General features: G+C 34.4%; 2 protein-coding genes across 7 annotated transcripts in view; one reads left to right on the forward strand and one right to left on the reverse strand.

The window, feature by feature from the left end:
- Positions 1–13362, forward strand: part of TRAPPC13 (trafficking protein particle complex subunit 13) — a 40005-nt gene extending 26643 nt beyond the window's left edge. The window contains exons 8-13 of one of the 4 annotated variants that reach the window (XM_007079892.3): positions 4538–4555; positions 6517–6650; positions 7927–8125; positions 9555–9655; positions 11829–11979; positions 12099–13362. In XM_007079892.3, coding sequence (XP_007079954.1) covers positions 4538–4555; positions 6517–6650; positions 7927–8125; positions 9555–9655; positions 11829–11979; positions 12099–12206 — 711 coding nt within the window. In that variant the 3' untranslated portion in view covers positions 12207–13362. The remainder of the gene's footprint in view (positions 1–4537; positions 4556–6516; positions 6651–7926; positions 8126–9554; positions 9656–11828; positions 11980–12098) is intronic. The other 3 variants (XM_007079893.3, XM_007079894.3, XM_007079895.3) reach the window with 3 other exon arrangements.
- Positions 13363–16774: 3412 nt separating this feature from the next.
- SGTB (small glutamine rich tetratricopeptide repeat co-chaperone beta) overlaps positions 16775–19517 on the reverse strand; it is a 43921-nt gene continuing 41178 nt past the window's right edge. For all 3 annotated transcript variants that reach the window (XM_015536572.2, XM_007079890.3, XM_042987643.1), the window contains 3 exons: positions 18738–18775; positions 18430–18513; positions 16775–17023 (listed from right to left, as the gene is read on the reverse strand). In XM_015536572.2, the coding sequence (XP_015392058.1) occupies positions 16912–17023; positions 18430–18513; positions 18738–18775 (234 nt within the window). In that variant the 3' untranslated portion in view covers positions 16775–16911. The remainder of the gene's footprint in view (positions 17024–18429; positions 18514–18737; positions 18776–19517) is intronic.

A 19517-nucleotide genomic window follows, 5' to 3' on the forward strand; every position in this document is an offset into this window, starting at 1 on the left:
TTAATGAGAATTCAGATTAAACAGTAAGATCTTTATTTGACTAAAATTCTGATACATTTCTTTTCATATTAAATTGCTTATATAACTGCACATTACTTGTAAAAAAATGAGCATAAATTCCAATCAAAAGAGAATAATTTCCTTGTAGATCTTTTAATCTGCTGTGTTTAACTTACATAGAATCAGTGTATCTTGAATTTTACTCTCTCAAATTTTGTAAAGCTTTCACCCCCTTGCACTAAATGATTGCCCTGTACTTCCATGTAATGGTTATCGTTACTGTCTAAAAACATTAGCAATTTGTTCAATATTTAGAGTGTGATTCTGGTATCATAAAATTGAAGTAGTTGATCTAACCCTGCAAAAAAGATTTAATGTTCGTGGAAAATATTGACAAATAGAGCTCATCAAATTAAATTCTTTGCCCTGGAAAATTAGGGTGTTAGCTACAGTTTGATTATTAAATTCAGTGAATGGCTTGAAATACTTTTTGGGAGAAACGGGTTTGGCAAAAATATAGAAATATGTAACTTTTAGAATAGAAGATATCTTCTGTCCTAATAAAAAAGATAAAATAGACTTTGCCTAGGAGAAATGTCTTATTGCTTGGATTTCCTTTTAAAAATTCTACTTTATCTTGGCTTCTAAAGTTCCAGAAAAAGCAGATTTCCTAATAGGTCCCTTACTCCCGCAAAAAACAGATCTTTCATACCACAGTGATAAATTCAAAAACATTTACAGTATTTTGAAATGAAAATTATATCTTTATTCCTCTAAGCCACATGATCAGAAATTTACAGTCATATGTCAAATTTCCTATGTATTTTTACCATCAACATCTGAGTTTTTATTCAATATAAAGTTTGTACTACTGGACATACCAAAAGATGCCTAAGATAAGGAACCTGACCTGCAGTAAAGCCCTATTAGGAGAAAAGAAAAAAAGTGCATAAAATAATAAAACTATCTAATATAGTATATATAGTGAATCTAAAGTGAATGATACAAAAAGATGTGCTATAGGAAGTCTGGGGTTGAGATTTTAGAGTAGTGTTCAGGGAAGATGAGGAGGGGAACTAGAGGGAGGGTTTGGAAGTAACCTGTTGGAAACATAAAAGTGTCAAAGTAGTGAAGGCATTCCTAGCAGAATTACAAATGCACATGGATTATTGAGTACTTAGTGAAGAATATACATATTTGATGGAAGGATACAGTCTCATCAAGGAGATTACTAGATATTTAAAGAGTTAACATTTCTTTTTCATGGGTAGGGGAGCTGGAATACTACATACATGTTCTGGTTTTACTAGAATACTGTTGATTAATTATAGTATAGCTATTCAGCTTGGTGAATTTTAAGGGATCTTAATTTATCATTTTGCTGGGAAAGATTTCATCCATAATATGAGGGAGATGGGTAACTATTCTGTTAGAACACATATGTTTGAAAATTAGAAACAAATAGGGCTGTATGTGGGTCTTTTTTCCTATAATTGGGTTGTAGGAAGGCACATATTAAGCGGTTTTAGGCTTCCTTTGATGAAAATGTGGTGGTACAGTAAGATACTTGTCAAATAGTTTTATAACACTAATATTCACAGTGATTTGCATAGTTTTTTAAATTACTAGTTATTCCATGAATAATATTATAAAAGTGATATACTCCCCCAAAAGGAAGGGGAAAAAAATCCACAATTTGACCACACCAAAAAGTAATGGGCTTTTCATTAATCCATGTCGTCTTTCAGTTTTTACTCATTTGTGTTTAATATTCTCTTTTCATAATCATAGTACCAATTGTGTTTGTTGCCTTTTTCAGTTAACATTTATATGATCTGTAATCCTTGCCAACAAACGTCAGCTAAAAAAGTTTGAGTAAAATTCTGAACCTTTCAAAATAGAGATATCTTTATTTTTTTTTTAATATATGAAATTTATTGTCAAATTGGTTTCCATACAACACCCAGTGCTCATCCCAAAAGGTGCCCTCCTCAATACCCATCACCCACCCTCCCCTCCCTTCCACCCCCCATCAGCCCTCAGTTTGTTCTCAGTTTTTAAGAGTCTCTTATGCTTTGGCTCTCTCCCAATCTAACCTCTTTTTTTTTTTTTTTTCCTTCCCCTCCCCCATGGATTTCTGTTAAGTTTCTCAGGATCCACATAAGAGTGAAACCATATGGTATCTGTCTTTCTCTGTATGGCTTATTTCACTTAGCATCACACTCTCCAGTTCCATCCACGTTGCTACAAAAGGCCATATTTCATTCTTTCTCATTGCCATGTAGTATTCCATTGTGTATATAGACCACAATTTCTTTATCCATTCATCAGTTGATGGACATTTAGGCTCTTTCCATAATTTGGCTATTGTTGAGAGTGCTGCTATAAACATTGGGGTACAAGTGCCCCTATGCATCAGTACTCCTGTATCCCTTGGGTAAAGTCATAGGAGTGCTATTGCTGGGTCATAGGGTAGGTCTATTTTTAATTTTCTGAGGAACCTTCACACTGCTTTCCAGAGCAGCTGCACCAATTTGCATTCCCACCAACAGTGCAAGAGGGTTCCCGTTTCTCCACATCCTCTCCAGCATCTATAGTCTCCTGATTTGTTCATTTTGGCCACTCTGACTGGCGTGAGGTGATATCTGAGTGTGGTTTTGATTTGTATTTCCCTGATAAGGGGCGACGTTGAACATCTTTTCATGTGCCTGTTGGCCATCCGGATGTCTTTAGAGAAGTGTCTATTCATGTTTTCTGCCCATTTCTTCACTGGGTTATTTGTTTTTCGGGTGTGGAGTTTGGTGAGCTCTTTATAGATTTTGGATACTAGCCCTTTGTCCGATATGTCATTTGCAAATATCTTTTCCCATTCCGTTGGTTGCCTTTTAGTTTTGTTGGTTGTTTCCTTTGCTGTGCAGAAGCTTTTTATCTTCATAAGGTCCCAGTAATTCACTTTTGCTTTTAATTCCCTTGCCTTTGGGGATGTGTCGAGTAAGAGATTGCTACGGCTGAGGTCAGAGAGGTCTTTTCCTGCTTTCAAAATAGAGATATCTTTAAAAACTAGGAGTGAAGGGGCACCTGGGTGGCTCATTTGGTTACGTGTCCGACTCTTGATTTCAACTCAGGTCGTGATCTCACGGTTCGTGAGTTCAAGCCCCGCATCCAGCTCTGTGCTGACAGTATGGAGCCTGCTTCATATTCTCTGTCTCCCTCTCTTTCTGTCCATCCCCAGTAATAAATAAACACATAAAAAAAACTAGGAGTGAACAAATAGAATCTTTAGGGTCTCTAAGATATTCAGTATTATAGCTATACTATAATTAATCAACAGTATTACAGTAAACCAGAAAGACAGAACACATGTAGTATTCCAACTCCCCTACCCACGATAAAGAGATGTTAACTCTTTAAACATCTACTAATCCCTTGATGAGACTGTATCCTTCCATCAAATATGTATATTCTTCACTAAGTACTCAGTATTCCATGTGCCATAGTTCTTACACATTGACTTTTATTAGCCCCACATTTGTTTCGAACATGTTTTTCACATTGTTTCTAATAATTCTAGTAGTATGTGAATCACCTAAAGGAAAACAAACTTTATGAGAAACTTTGTTGTAGTCTTCTAAAATGGGAAAGAAGAATGGTGACATTAGAAACCAGGATTCAAAAAAAAACAAAAAAGAAAAAAAAAGAAACCAGGATTCAAACATTTGGTCACCTGCTGGGTATAGAGCTCTATCCCAGGTCCTAAAGGGAAATAAATATAAACTTGACATCTTCCCAGTCTTCATGGTACTTAGATTTGGTAGAGGAAATAAACATGACAAAACCACAGTGTAAGCACCATCCCCCAGATCATAAAGTGTACTTAGACTCAGAACATCAAGAGGTGAAAAAGTATTTTTAGCTATGGGTTGGATGAAAAAGGCAACATCTACGATGGCCCTTGATAAATAAGTAGCCTTAGAAATATATATGAAAACGAGACAAACTATGAAATATATTAACAAGAAGACAATAAACTTTCAGTTTTCAGAAGTGATCTAGCCCAGCATTTCTTGAAGTATAATGCATAGAACTCTAATCACTTAAGATGGTCCTTGAAAAAATGCTTCTATTATTAGACAAATTTAGGAGAAGCTGTACAGTATATATCACCTGTGATGTGGATGATAATGTATAACCATTCTAAGCTATCAATGAAAAATAACAGTATAGGTAACGAATTTATAGAACTGCAAGGCATGGAATATACCTCTCTGTCGCCCAAATGTGTCCTTGAATATTTGCTTGTGTTTAAATATTCACCGTGTTCTTCTCTATTCATTTAACCATAGCAGTTTCCCCTCTTTAGAAAATTGATTTGTCATATTTCTGTGTTACTTTCTGTTTACTTCCTTGTTTTACTAATGCTGTCTTGTTTAATAAATTTTAAAAAATGCAGAAATGCATTTTATTTAAAGTTAGTTATTCTTTTTCTTTAACATTTAATTCTGATTTTTCTAATTTTTCTTTTTTATTTTTCCATTAGAGTGACCTCAGTTCTGTGGTAATTTGATTTTTTATTATAAATTTATATGCTTTTCTTACTTACCACTTTTTGACTCTGCCTAATTAATCTCTCTGTACAAAACATAGTGGAAAAACAAAGTTAGTTGTGAATACCACTTATATGACTTTAAAAGAGGTAGATAATTTGTACTTTTTACATCATATTGGTTGTCTTACTCTGTGGGAAAAAAATTAGATGGAAGATTAAATTGTCATATTGAAACAGTTATGCTCTCACTTTTAGTGTTTTTCCTTTGGGTGTTTTTTTAAAAGAGGCATGTTAACTTTGTTTAAAATAGACTTGGGATTTTCAACAACTTCCTGTAAGGTTCTTTACTATAATTTTTTGAGTAAACTCTAGTTGAAATTTTTTCATCTTCAAATGCATAGTGGTTTTAGTTTTACGTCTGGGTCAGGTAAAGTTGGCCCTTTGACATTAGCAAACAGAAGAATATCAAATTTTCCCAAGTTGGCTAAAGTCATATTTTCAAATTTCTGTTTAATATAAGCGGCATTTGCTTATAATATGTGACTTACATAATAACAACATCGACTGCTGTAGCACAGAATTCTTAATTTTCCAAATGTCAAATGACTTTATACTAACTGTTCAAACTAACTTAATTTTCCATTATGCTGCTTGTTTTTCTTTCATTTTATCTAAGTTCTTCCTAAATTTAAGCAGAAAATTGCATTTTTAAATTTGAAATGTGGGTCTATGGTTATTTTTTTTAAAGCAATGGATTGATGGGATATATTTACCATATTCTGAGAAAAAGTAACAGAATAATAGCTATGAGTGGTACATTCTTTTAAACTGATAAGTCATTGTATTTCTATTTTCACTTGAGCACATGTGCCAAGAACTAAAGAATCTGTTTTAGTTTACATAATAATGCTTTATATTATATTCTTCATCATTATATTTTTACAAATGATTTCCATTTACCTGGATTTAATATATAAAAAGTTACATTAAGTGCCAAATTTCGGGGTCATAGTTTATTTTTTTTTCTTTCTGTATATATATATTACTTTGAAACGTTTGAACAAAGTAATTATTGAATATGCTATATCATTTTTTAGACAGGTTTGTTTCACAAATGAACCAAGTTGTCTGTTATCCTTCATTTATGCACACGAAAAATCCAAATCACATAAAAAGAAGGATGTTTGCATAAATAATCTAAATTTCAATGCCTAAATTTTAGGAATAAAAATTTTATATAAAAATACATATTTAAATTACCCATTCATAAAAATATTGCTGAATAGCATTAGTTTTCAAATTTGTCACTAAGACTACAAAATACCTTATGTTTGATTTAAAAGCTCTACGATAGTCAGGTATAATTCATATCCTTTTTTTCAGCCCTAAATATATGTGTAAAATAAACCAAGAAATCACTAATGACTGCTAACAAACTGCTTTATTCAAAAAGTTAAATCCTATATGATTATAAAATAGACTATTCTTTGTACTGGTGGTACTTATACTTTCTAAATTGAAAAAATATGACCACTGAAACTATATTAATGATATGATGGAATATTATAATGACCTAATTCTATTAACATATCACTAAAATCATAGATGCATAGGTATATGCATACTACTAAATCACAGTTTAACATTTTAATGAGTTACTAGAAGATTTAGGATATTTGTCATTGAAATTCCAGTTAAAGAACTATTTTTGGATGTTGATAAAAAAATATAGTTATCCCCCATCCATTGTTTGACAAGTTATCAGTTAACTAACACTTGACTTTGCCCCTGTTAATTATGTTAGGGTGAAGATTTCTTTTCTTGCATTAATTATGATAACTTTAATTTGCAGGCATGAACTAATCACATTTGTGGTTAATATTTTTTCTTCGTATAGATCAGATATTTTTGTTGAGGTAAATGTTTTAAATACCATTACACTTTGGTGGATATTTTTTTCATGTCCCCAGACTGATGAAGTATTTCTCGAAGCCCAGATTCAGAATATTACAACCTCACCCATGTTTATGGAGAAAGTTTCACTGGAGCCATCTATAATGTACAACGTAGCAGAATTAAATTCTGTCAGCCAAGCTGGAGAATGGTAAATATGAATTATGAAGTGTTTGTTTTTATTTTGAAGTATCTGAACTTTTCTAACATTTGTTACTCTTGGGTGGTTTATAATTTTCCTTTTAATTAATAGACTTTATTTTTCTTAGTTAAGTCTTATGTTCACAGAAAAATTGATTAGAAAGCGAAGTTCCCACATGCCCCTGTCCCTGCTCATAGTTCCCAGTTTTTACATCTTGTTTTAATGTGGCACATTTGTTACAATTGATGAGCCGAATTGATGACACTTTTATTAATTACAGTCCATAATTCACATTGAGGGTTCATTTTTTTGTGTCATACATTTTGTGGGTTTTGACAAATGTAATGACATTCAGCCCCCACTGCTGTATTAGACAAAATACTCTCATTGCCCTAAAAATCTCCTGTGCTTCACCCACTCATTCCTCCTTCCACATACAATGATAAAGATCCTAGCCATTTGCATTTTATGTTTTACTGTTTGAAACATAGTCTTGTAATTTTTATAATAATTCAGTGAGGTAAATATGAAACTCTTCATCCTTTCCTGCATATGATAAAACTGAGGCATGGGAAGAAATGATGGAGAGGCTAGAAAGGATAAAAATGAAGGATGAGTTTTAAGAATATTCTCTCAACATTAAAAGGAGTGGACATAGGAAGAGACAATGTAAGTTTTTTTGCAGAAATGAAATATATATGTCTTTCTATAGATAATTTAAAAGAGGAAGAATAAATAAATACAAAGTTGATATTAATGTGGGTAAGAAGGTAATCACTGCAGAAAGTAACTGATTTTGTTCATCGATGAAAAATTTACTTCTATCTTATTATGGTGGTTAAATTGAGTAAAGTTTGTAGCCTCCCATATCCCCACTGAGGAAAACAGTAACTTCATTCTTTCCCTAATCTTTTGGTTCATTTTACAAATGATCACTTAGTTTACAGTGGTATGTTTCTTCTTATTCTAAACTATTTTCCTTGATAATTTTAGAAAAAGGGACAGGATACTTTAGGTTCTGATTTCTGTCACATTTTTTCAGTTAATTGATACATATCCAGTATTTTAGGTAATATATTGCATTCTGTTATAAAGAAAGAACTAAAGGTTTTCCATATCAACTGAAACATTTAAAGAAAAGTAAATCTTCTCAGTTCAAGTCCTTTTTCATTTGTGTTGAAATGGTAAATCATGCAGTTCCCGTCCAGAAGAAAAATCACAGCCATGGTTTTTCTTTTAAGACTTTAGAGAATTTTCTCCATCTCTCTCTCTCCACCCGTCTCAGTGTAACTACATTTGGGTCAAGAGCTTATTTGCAACCAATGGATACACGCCAGTATTTGTACTGCCTAAAACCCAAGAAGGAGTTTGCAGAAAAAGCAGGCATCATTAAAGGAGTAACAGTAATTGGAAAACTGGATATAGTGTGGAAAACAAATCTAGGTGAAAGGGGAAGATTACAGACCAGCCAACTTCAACGAATGGTGAGTCTGTAAAAAACACTGGAGGGGGTTTTGGGGGATGGGAGGGGCAGATAGACCAACTTAAATTTTCCTAGGTGTATTACTAAAACTCAGCACTTGTAAAAGGTATTATTATTACCAGTGAATAAGAGATAAAAGACTAATAATTTTACTGATTTCTAGGTAGAAAATTCATAGTGAGATGGATGAAAAATGTTCAAATATTAATTTATCCATAATACATGGTTTGTTACTCTACTAAACAGAAAGTAAATTACTACTTACCAATTTTTCCCTCCTGTAGTATTTCATGCTCACTGTTCATCTGACTTCCACTACATAAAAGGTTTTTTTTCAGTGTTCTGCAACTCTTGGACTTACTACATTCACCAACTCAGTTCAGACTTTTTAAAAGATTTTTAGAATCCGAGTCATCTAAAATTCAGAGAGTGAGTTCCATTAAGGTTGTCTTATAAGCATTATTTGGATACTTTTCCTAATTTCTGCTTTTAAAGCAGGGATGGCTCCCAATCTTCTTTCTTTTGTGCTAGTGAGACTATGCTACAGAATCATCCCTTTATGCTGAATATTAACTGCTCTGATATATTATTTAAAAATTACTTTTCTTTCACTATGTCAGGTAATAATTGGAAAAAGAAAGATTTTCACTGGACCTAATTTAAAATATAGCAGTTAAGGGAAGCCCGGGTGGCTTAGTCGGTTGAGTGTCTGACATCGACTCAGGTCATGATCTCATGGTGCGTGAGTTCGAGTCCCATGTTGGATCTGTGCTGACAGCTCAGAGCCTGGAGCCTGCTTCAGATTCTGTGTCTCCCTCTCTCTCTGCCCCTCCCCAGCTTGTGCTCTGTCTCTCTCTCTCAAAACTAAACATTAAAAAGTTAAAAAATAATAATAATAAAAATAATAAAATAAAATACAGCATTAGCTATCATCTTGCCATGGATGTTCCAGGCTTTGATGCTTCTGTGGTCTTTTCCCTGCTTGAGTGTCTTGTGAACAGACATGTATTTTTTTCCTGGATCTTTTCAAGACAATCTTACTTTTTCTGCTTAGGCAATAACCTTCTTTTTAGAGTTATATATGTATAAGCTGCAGGATCTTTGGAAAGCATCCCTTTAAGATCAGACCTATTGAAATTTCTTTACTGAGTTTTTACCTCTGAGATTCATTTGAACTCTACTGAACATGAAGTATTTATAGCAAACACAGAGTCCATAGTATTATTCCACAGGCAATCAATGGCAGCAAAAGAAGTTAGGATGAAAAGAAAAAAAAAGAAAAAAGAAGTTAGAATGACTGTGAATTATTTTTCCTGAACATCAGCTTGGAGATCCACAACTGTTGATTGAATTTGCTGATGTGGCACCTTTATTGAAGTGGGAAAGTTTTGTTAATAGATGTGTGCTAACTGTATTGCTTTTTCTCCTAGGCTCCAGGTTATGGAGACGTTAGGTTGTCTTTGGAGGCAATCCCTGATACTGTAAACCTAGAAGAACCTTTTCATATTACCTGTAAAATAACAAACTGCAGGTAATGGCAGTGTTTCTGGATGGGTGTCCTTTCCCCCTCGACTGCATCAAAGAGAATTAAAATCTTTTGACTATGCTCTCTTAAGTTTCTCCTTGACAAACAGCCTTCTCTGAGGTTGATGTTGAATACTGTAAAGTTCTTCATCTGCTAACTGTATGTATTACATATTTTGAGGTCTTACTTTATTAGGCATTTTCTGTATTTTATTTCCTTCATGCATTGTACCCTACGAGGTAGATACGAATTATTCACATTTTATGTAATACAAAGCCAGTTCAGAGGTTAAGTAACTTAGTCAAGCTGAGAGAGCTAGAAAAGATGGGGCCAGAATTTGAAACCAGGTGTATTTGACTTGAGAGCCCATGCTGTTTTCATTTTTTGCACTTCCTCACACTTCAGATTATTAAAACATAAACTAGTACATTCTGATGGAATGATACATTACAGATTTAACATTGTAAGATAGATTTTTCTGAGGCATACTTATACCTGGATTTTATCTTTAGTATTAAGAAAGTAATTTGTCACGAATTTAATACAAGGGGTCACTTAATTATAGATTGGAAAATAGAGCCTTATAATAGAGAGTATAATCTAGCTATTGGGATGCAAAGAGCACAGAGCTTTGAAGCCAACAAAACTGAGGATTAAAGTCCAGTCCTATCACTTTTGGTACAACTTCTATTTCTACTTGGGATGTATTATTCGTTGTGGCACTTTGATACTATTGCAGTGATGAATCCCAATGCACATAGTCTGAATGTATAATCTTTTAAAATTCCATATCCATTCCAACTTTGATATAGGAAATACCCATCCATGACAATTATAAAAATACTCCCTCCCTCTGAAGCTAGTGACCCTCCCACACGGTTAATCATTCCTTTCTGTCACAGCAAATTTTAATATAGTTTTTTAGTGACACTCATGTATTGCTGTGGCTTTTAGTTTCTCTTTACTAAATTGTGCATTATTCAACAGAAGGGACCATGTCTTCCCTAGCATTGTAAATGCACTGCCTGCCATGTCATTGGAGTTCAGTAAACAGCAACTCACATGGGGTGAAAACCCTTTCTGTATAAGTGTGCTTTTGGATTTTTTGTTTAAATTTTTTGAGGTATAGCAAACCAATGACCAAATGACAAACCACTGTAAAAAATAAAATTCATGTTAGGTGATTGAAGTTTTCTAAAAACCACCTGTTTCTTAGATCTTCAGTTTCCTTATCTATAAAAATAGGACCCCTACCACTGCCACCCACCTACACACAGACACATACACACAATATACAGTAACTGGCTTTTTGTGAAATGTACTGACAAAATTCATGTAGTGCATCTAACCTGGTCTATGGCACATAATGGATACTTCAAATGTTTGTTGCAGAGATAGATACATATAAAGCTAAATATCATTAAATGAGTATGTGAAAGAATGTATAAATTGCAATTTAAATAAATATTTAAAATATGGAGCCAACTATGAGAGGATAAAAAGAGGTCAAACAGTTGAGTGTGGTCAGAAATGGTGGTAGAGCCAGAGGACTATTTTTTACTATGAGCCTTTGGTAATTTAAAAAAAAAAAAAAAAAAGTGTATACCTTCATTGAAAGTTATTTTTAACTTTACATGTTTTAAGCTAAACTGGTGCTATCAGTTATAAGCAGAAGCAGTTTTTTCACATGAACACTGAACAAACGTGGATAGTATTTACTTAGAAATCTTGTCTGTCGTTTTACCTGCAGGGTAAAGGAACATAGATTAAATAGCAAAAGGCTCAGTTTATCTTTGTCTTTCCTGTAGAATACTTAACAGAAATAGGAAGGAAGCATAGCAACAAGGTGAGACACAGATGTCTGGAAGTTTCCCAGAGAAATGGCAAAGCTGCCAACAGATCAGCACCAGGGAGCCAGGATTCAATAATAGAACCAGAAGGCTTATATCCAGACAGGCAGATCAGTCTCAGTGCTTTAAACCCTAGAAGACGCCATATCTTTCATTTTCCTGGTTGTCTCAAGTGAAATAAAAACGACATTATAGCTTTTTATTTCTGATTCCACTTTTATTCTTCTGGACACCCCGAAAACAAATTTCATTGGAACTAGTGGAAGAAATATCACAGAACCGCTTTGTGAAAGGAACAAGATTTATTCCTGTCTTTCTGATTCCTCCAGCAGTGAAAGGACTATGGATCTGGTTTTGGAAATGTGCAATACCAATTCTATCCACTGGTGTGGCATTTCAGGAAGACAGCTTGGAAAGCTACATCCAAGTTCCTCTCTCTGCCTTGCCCTTACTCTCCTGTCTTCAGTACAGGGACTGCAGGTACGCTATCTTTTCAGTATTTGGGGACTGTTAACCAGTGGTCATTTACTATTTCCATTTTTTTCCTCTGATAAATTACCAATGAATGAAACTTTACACCGGTATCTTTCTCTCAATAGAGTGTCTCCGGCTTAAGACTAACTGACACGTTCTTAAAGAGAACATATGAATATGATGACATCGCACAGGTCTGTGTGGTATCTTCGGCCATCAAAGTGGAGAGCTGAAGAAAATTTCCAGTGTTCTGCTTTTCATTGAGTTTAACAGAACTTTCTGTATTTCTGTCACCTTTGTGAAATGATTGAGTCTACAACAAAAATAAGTATCTATTATTTAAATTTCTTTCCTGCAAAAGTTAAAATATTAAATATTTGTTTTGAAAACAGCCATCTACTGATTTTTATCTTATGAGTTATATTCTAAAAGAATATTTGTACATTTTCTATACATCTCCTATTTGATTTCATTTCTCACCACTGGACTTTGTTCTCCAAAAGCTCTGTATTTGAGGCCATTTACCCCTAGCAAGTATCTGGAACAGGGGTTAGCAAACATTTTATGTAAAGGGACAGATACTAAATATTTGTCTTTGCAGGGAATGTGGTTTCTGTTGAAAATTCTTAGCTCTGCTGTTATAGTAGGAGAGCAGCCAGTAGGCAAAAAGAGCACAGCAGTATTTACAAAAACAGGCAGCTGGCCAGATTTGGCCCGCAGGCCATAGTTTGCTGACCTTGACTTAGAATATAGAACTGTTTCTTAAAACTTTAGATTATTATAATACTTTATTTAAAACTTTTCAATTAGTCCATTTTTCCCCTAACTCCTCAGTCAGCAGAAAAAGTTGAAAACTATAGTAAAAATAATAAGTAAATAAAACAACTAGAGTAGTCCCTGTGTAACCTTTATTGCAAACACAGTATGAGTTCTCCTAGTGTTTTCAAAGTTACTATATTTGTATGTATCTGTTTGTATGTACATATAAACAGATCGAAATTTCAGTTACTAACAGCAGATCAGAATTGGCTTAATTTCTTGGATTGTTGATTATTCTATTAACTTTTAACTAAGAAACCTGATAATTTTCTAACTCAAAGCCAGAAAGTCCTGGGTTTTTTTCATATTGAAAAACAAGTGACTTATTTTCATAAGGCATATTGAAAGGCTTTCTACCTTCTGATATTTGATTTTGAACTCTAAGTCATGCATTACTACTACAAAACTATCTCTAGATGTAATCACACTGATTTACTTATGTCAGGAACAAAACAGTGAGAAAGTTAATATTGTAAACAACTTTGAGGGGCTCCTGAGCGGCCCAGTCGGTTAAGTGTCCAACTTCAGCTCAGGTCATGATCTCGAGGTCTGTGAGTTCAAGTCCCATGTGAGGCTCTGTGCTGACAGCTCAGAGCCTGGAGCCTGCTTTGGATTCTGTGTCTTCCTCTCTGTCTGCCCCTCTCCCGCTTTTGCTCTCTCTCTCAAAAATAAATAAAAACATTTTTTAAAAAAAGATTGTAAACAACTTTGCAACATGAATATAGTAAGTTTCAATATTTTGTAAGGACAACAAAAGCTTATACTGTTAAATAAAAACTTATTTTGGTAAGTTGAAATTGAAGAACGTATATAGAATCGCTTAACTGTTAGAGGTATTAAGTCAAATACAAAAATTTGTTTTTCTTAAATGCATAATTATTTATTGCCATGACAAATTATTTGGTCCAAAGTGAAAGCTATATTCAGAATGAGATTTGCCCCTTAAGTTGCACTAATAATGAAATCTGTGCAAAATAAAGTAAAAGCAGTGTAAAGTTGAAGTCTGTCTTCCAGAATAAGACTGATTAAATGATAAGACTTGATAGTCACTGTGTATTTTGATTGCTTTTCAAGTATCCTCTCATGACTGAACCTTGTGTTTCATTGTTCCAGATTTTAAAAGTAACATATAATGGTCTTTTGGAATCTGCTATATAATTTGATCTAATTATAAACTCTCTTTTTATGATAAACATCGTCCATTCCTTAAGTAAAGGTTAGATAACGTCATCTTGGAAGGGATCTGTTTAAATCATATTATAAAAATTAGATAAACAATTTGATATATTAAATGAAAATGTCATTTGCATAAAAAGGACCTTTTAGGTTTTACATAGCATCATAACTGCTATAGCTACAACAATGAAATGTGGTTAATGGAAGCCAGTCATTCCTAAGGGGAATGTATATAAAGATTCATTGTTTTCTTGTTCCACACCAGCCAGTATAGTATTTGGGGCGTTCCTTATAATTACTTAGCACAGTCCAACTACACAAAACTTTCTTGAAATAATTTGCAATGCAATGATTCCAAAGTGATGAAGGTATCTGGAGAGGAAAAATCCAGGTAAGTGGACAGATACCTACAGTGAATTTGTTATAGGTGGTATATCAGCCAAGAAACAGATCAGAAAGTTGAAATGGAAGAAATACACCAGCTCTACATGTAAAAGAATGGCTGTCCCAACTAAAGATATTAGCAAATCAAGACATTGTTTTAAAATGGTTTTCCTTATAATGCCTTGGTCTGATTTTGGTATCAGAGTAATAGTAATAGCTAAATAAAATGAGTCAGAAGTGTTTTCTCTTTTTCTGTTTTCTGACAGTGTAGAATTGATAGTATTGCTTCCATTAAGTGTTTGGCAGAATTTACCATTGGAATCATCTGGGCCTATAGCTTGCTCTGCTGGGGGATTTATCTATTTCCTTACTGAGCTTTGGTAGCTTTTATCTTACAGGGAATTTGTGTGTTTAATGTAAGTTGTCCAATATATAGGCCTAGATGGTCACTGTATTTTCTGATTACCCTTTAAAGTCTGGAGGGCTGCAGTGATATCCCCTCTTTCACTTTTGGTACTGTTGATTTGCATTTTCTCGATTTTCATAGTCAACTAAAGGCTTACCAGTTTTAATGATCTAAAAGCATTTTAATATACTCAAGATAGTTTTGCTAGAAACTTTCTCTTACCACTGGATAAGAGTAGCTATTTTTAATTAAGTAAGCTCTATACCCAACATGGGGCTTGAACTCATGATCCTGAGATCAAGAGTCACATGCTATAGGGACTCAGCCAGCCAAGTACCCCAAGAGTAGCTAATTTTTAATTGTGGATCAGGTTTCACTTTTGTTTTCAGCACAGTCCTTTCATGTGAATAGTTAGTACTTCATTCTGTATTATGCTTGAACACTAGGAGTTGAATTTAACCTCATGAACAATAAAGTTGGTTTAAATGGAATACAGGATATTGAATTCAGAGGGCCTAAAATTTAAGTCCTGCTCTTCTCTGGCCAGACTGTAGATTCCTATGGGTTTTCCCTGTAAGCTGAGCACAGGCAGTGAGGTATTTGCTGGTCTGAGGAGAAATCTCTAACTTACCGTTACTCTAAATTAGAGTCCTTAGACCTACATCAGAACCGTGTAGGATGCTGTTTAAAATGGTGATTCCTAGGTGTTACTATAGGACCTATTAAATAAAAATGGAAAGTGTGGCTCTGGATCTGCATTTTTAATTCTTACAGTGAAATTACAGAACCACTGTTCTAATCTCACAAGAGGAAAGAAAGGAAGAGTTGATTTTTAACCTTGTAGATACCACATTATTAGTCTTTTGAGGAGAACAGTTATAGTAAGGCCTTCATCATCATGAGTATTACTGAGTTAATTTTATATTACTTAACTTTTCAGTTTTCTCTCACAACACTCGTGAAATGATTATGTGTTCACCCAACTTTACCAATTTCATAATTAACAAAAATTCTAGTTAAAGTGGTCTCTCATCACTGTAGAGTCATGCCATTAATACTTAATGCCATATCTCTTCATTAACTACTATGATCTGATGTCAATAAAATATTTTAAGTCCCCTGTTATGTTCACATTGCATCAAATTAAGATGAAGCATAAAAGCAACATGCCAAGCCAAATTATAGCAAAGGTTTATATGAACAAGCAATGTTAGTGATAGAAGCTTTTTATAATCCATCAAATAATTAGTTTTAAAAAATCAGTATTTATAGGTACATAATTAAATGCCACTTAGAAAATCCTTAACTTGAGAATCAAACCACTGGCTTATTTAAATGTAAATATATTTAAGAGTTTCCATGGTAAGGTCACCATTGGGGAAATTGTGCTAGTTAAATTGAATAGTTATACAATGGACCTAACCAGTACCATTAAGGATTTCTAAATGTATTTGATTATGTACTTAGAGTAATTGGCCATGCTAACGTTATCAAGATCAAACTGCAGGCAAGATTGGTTAAGAACTATGCAAACAACCTGAACATCCTACTTTCACCTTCTGTACATTCACAGCATCTATTTTTCATTTCAAAACAACCCTTGCACCAAATGCTGCTTCTCACCAGCTCTTAGTATTCCTTGTTCCCCATCAGAGCAAGCAGCATTAAGGACAGTACTGGCCCCTGTGATAGATATTCAGTACTGATAGCACTATCAGAGCTAAAACTAGGCAACAAATTTCTTCTCTCCAAACATGCTGTTCCATGGCCGTATATTTCTCCTGAATCAGCATGAGAAACCTTTCCTCTTGGTCATCCCCATCTTTCAAAAAAGTCTGCTTAAGGGAGTTTGGAGCTAGAGAACTTGCCAACACACAGCGCTACTGTTCAATAAATATACTCTGCTATTAGGTCTAATATACAAATATGATGATGATGATTTGATTTGAAAATGGAACCCTGTTCAGTACTATACTAGCACTCAACAGGGCTAATGATCATTTGTTTACAAAGGAGTCATGTTCAAGTCTGTTTATGATAAACCTATCATCTAGACAGATTGATTCTTTAGGTGTCTTTGTTTTGGCCACTATCTACAGCAAACATTTAAGAGCCATAATCATTTGTGCTCTGGGCTAGGGTCCCTGGTCAAGTCAGGAATGTTCTTCAGTACTGCTGCTGAATGATCTGCTCCGGATGTGATTTCTAAGTTGCTCTATAAGTTCAGGGTTCTGTTGCTGTATCTGCTGAGCAAACTGCTGTCCCCTGTAGTAAAGAGGCAAAGTGGTATGAATTAGGAATTTCCAGTCACATAATACCCATGCGAAAAGAACTGCAAAGGATGTGGGTATTACTCAGAGGGAAGCTTTTCTATAAAAACAAGTTTTAGAATCATGACTTTAGTATCTTCAAGTTTACCAATGCCTCCATATAGCATTATTACAGCACAGTGTTCTTTATAAGGAACAAAACACCCATGCTAAAAAGTGACTCCCTGAAATGCATACAATCCACACGACAAATAAGCTAAGGGCTGAAAAGTACATGCTTTCATTGTATGTGCTCAAATACAAGGCAAGGAATTTCTCTTGTCATCAGGTATGATAGGTGTCATACCCATTCTGGTCACCTATATGTCACCTAAGAGAACTGATTTTTACAAAGGCAAAGAAATGTAATACAAATTCCTGAGTGTGTAACCCTCAATTACAAGTGTTACATATCACTATAATCATGCCACTTAAAGATCACTGTAAAAATGCACTATTCTAAGCGGGGTAACATGGTTGTGATCAAAAAAGGAAATGCTCTGAGGGTTGATGGGAGGTGGGAGAGAGGGGAGGGTGGGTGATGGGTATTGAGGAGGGCACCTTTTGGGATGAGCACTGGGTGTTGTATGGAAACCAATTTGACAATAAATTTCATATATTGAAAAAAAAAAAGGAAATGCTATTTGTGTCTTCATATAACATTTCCAGTGACAACATGACACACAGATTGAAAAATCAATTCAAAGAGTAGAGTATCTTGGGGCACCTGGGTGGCTCGGTCGCTTAAGCATCCAACTCTTGATTTCAGCTCAGGCCATGAATTCACGGTTTGGGAAATCGAGCCTCAATTGAGCTCTGTGCTGACAGAGCCTGCTTGAGATTGTCTCTCTCTCTGCCCCTCCCCCACTCACATGCTTGCTCTATCTCAAAATACATAAATAAACACCAAAAAAAAAGTATCTTAACTTGGGTGGAAGTGAAGGTAGTGTGCTCAAGTAACGAGAAGATGCAAAAAGTATCTTTAGTGATGACATATGCACTGAAAAGTTCAAATGAAATGGTTTCCTACATTGTCAGAACATTAATATATGTAATATGTGATTTTTAGATACACCTAAATTAATAAGTTAATACATTCTTTAAGTAGATATTTGACTTATATCTACATCCTTGAGTAGCTATTCAAATCTGCCAGAAAACTTTTTCATGGATCCAGATCTTCTGGATTTCTGCCCTTCAGTCTGAAAATTCCAATTTATAAACTTCTCTAGATTGCATAACTACTGAGGCCACTGATAAGAACAGTGAAAGAAAATTTTAAAAAGGAAACCCTGGTCCTCTCACTTTAGAGGCAAGCTGTAAAACAAACTTTTTTACTATTTGTATTTAAGTAACACTTACGCTTGGATGAGGCTAGACAGGTCAGTTAGGCCTCCAACTCCAGCAGCAGGTCCCCCAATGGCATTTGTCATCATTCCTGACATTCTAGAATAGGCAAAAGATAGATCACTAGGATTGGTATATATTCTTAACGAGCAGACTAAGGAGAAATCAGCTAAATATACCTGCCCTGTGTAGGAAGTCAGGTCAAATGTGCATGGCTATCAGTTCTAATTGGCATTCATCTATCATTTATCACTTATCATTTTGGAGGTGATGTGCTCAAATTAGGAACCTGGCAGGTAGGTGGAAAGGGAAAATATACTTACAGCTGCTGAACTTGAGGATTCTGCATTAAACTTGCTGCCTGGAATTGAAAAGCAGCATTTCCCATTAAAGGCAGTTAATATTTATGGGTCTTTAACAAAGACTTGGAAAAAAAAGAATGAAAGCAAAACCAGTATATAGTAACATTTTCTAGAGTTTTAGCATACTCAACAAAGTGGGAAGGTAAAAAATAGAGAAGTACTAGAAAAAATGGCAATGAAAGTATATTGCAAGGATAAAGAGGTTACAAACACTATAATAAACTAAGCAGTTTACTTCCTACTACTGACCAGATCAATAAAGCCAACAGGAAAAATAAAAACTTTAAAAATATGGCTAAAGAATCTTCTACCCTTGAGGGTCTCCTTCAAAAGAGGACTCTAGGAGATGTGACCTTGCTCCATGGGTCTCAGCAGTATTAATCGTTCCTGTGCTTACAGTAGGAGGAGAATTCTATTCATGCATGCACTCACTTGTATAACTTTTCGTTTTGAAAGCATAACAATTTTTTTTGCCTCAAATTTGTTCCATCAACAATGTTCATGTAAAATTTAAATGGAGTCTAAATCTTTGTAGACAGTAATTTTTCATTCACTGACCCTAAACAAGGTGTTGGGAGAAGCCATCACGTGCTCTCATTACCATAAAGAGAACTGTTTGACTTGCCAACAATTCAATAACTCTCCTTAAGTTTCAGGATTGGTGCTTCTGGTACCAACACATGAGTGCTATGGACATTATGCAGGAAAACCAGGATTTATAAGCTATAAATATAAAGCATT

This window comes from Panthera tigris, chromosome A1, assembly GCF_018350195.1.
Source record: "Panthera tigris isolate Pti1 chromosome A1, P.tigris_Pti1_mat1.1, whole genome shotgun sequence".
In the NCBI taxonomy this organism is placed as follows: Eukaryota; Metazoa; Chordata; class Mammalia; order Carnivora; family Felidae; genus Panthera; species Panthera tigris.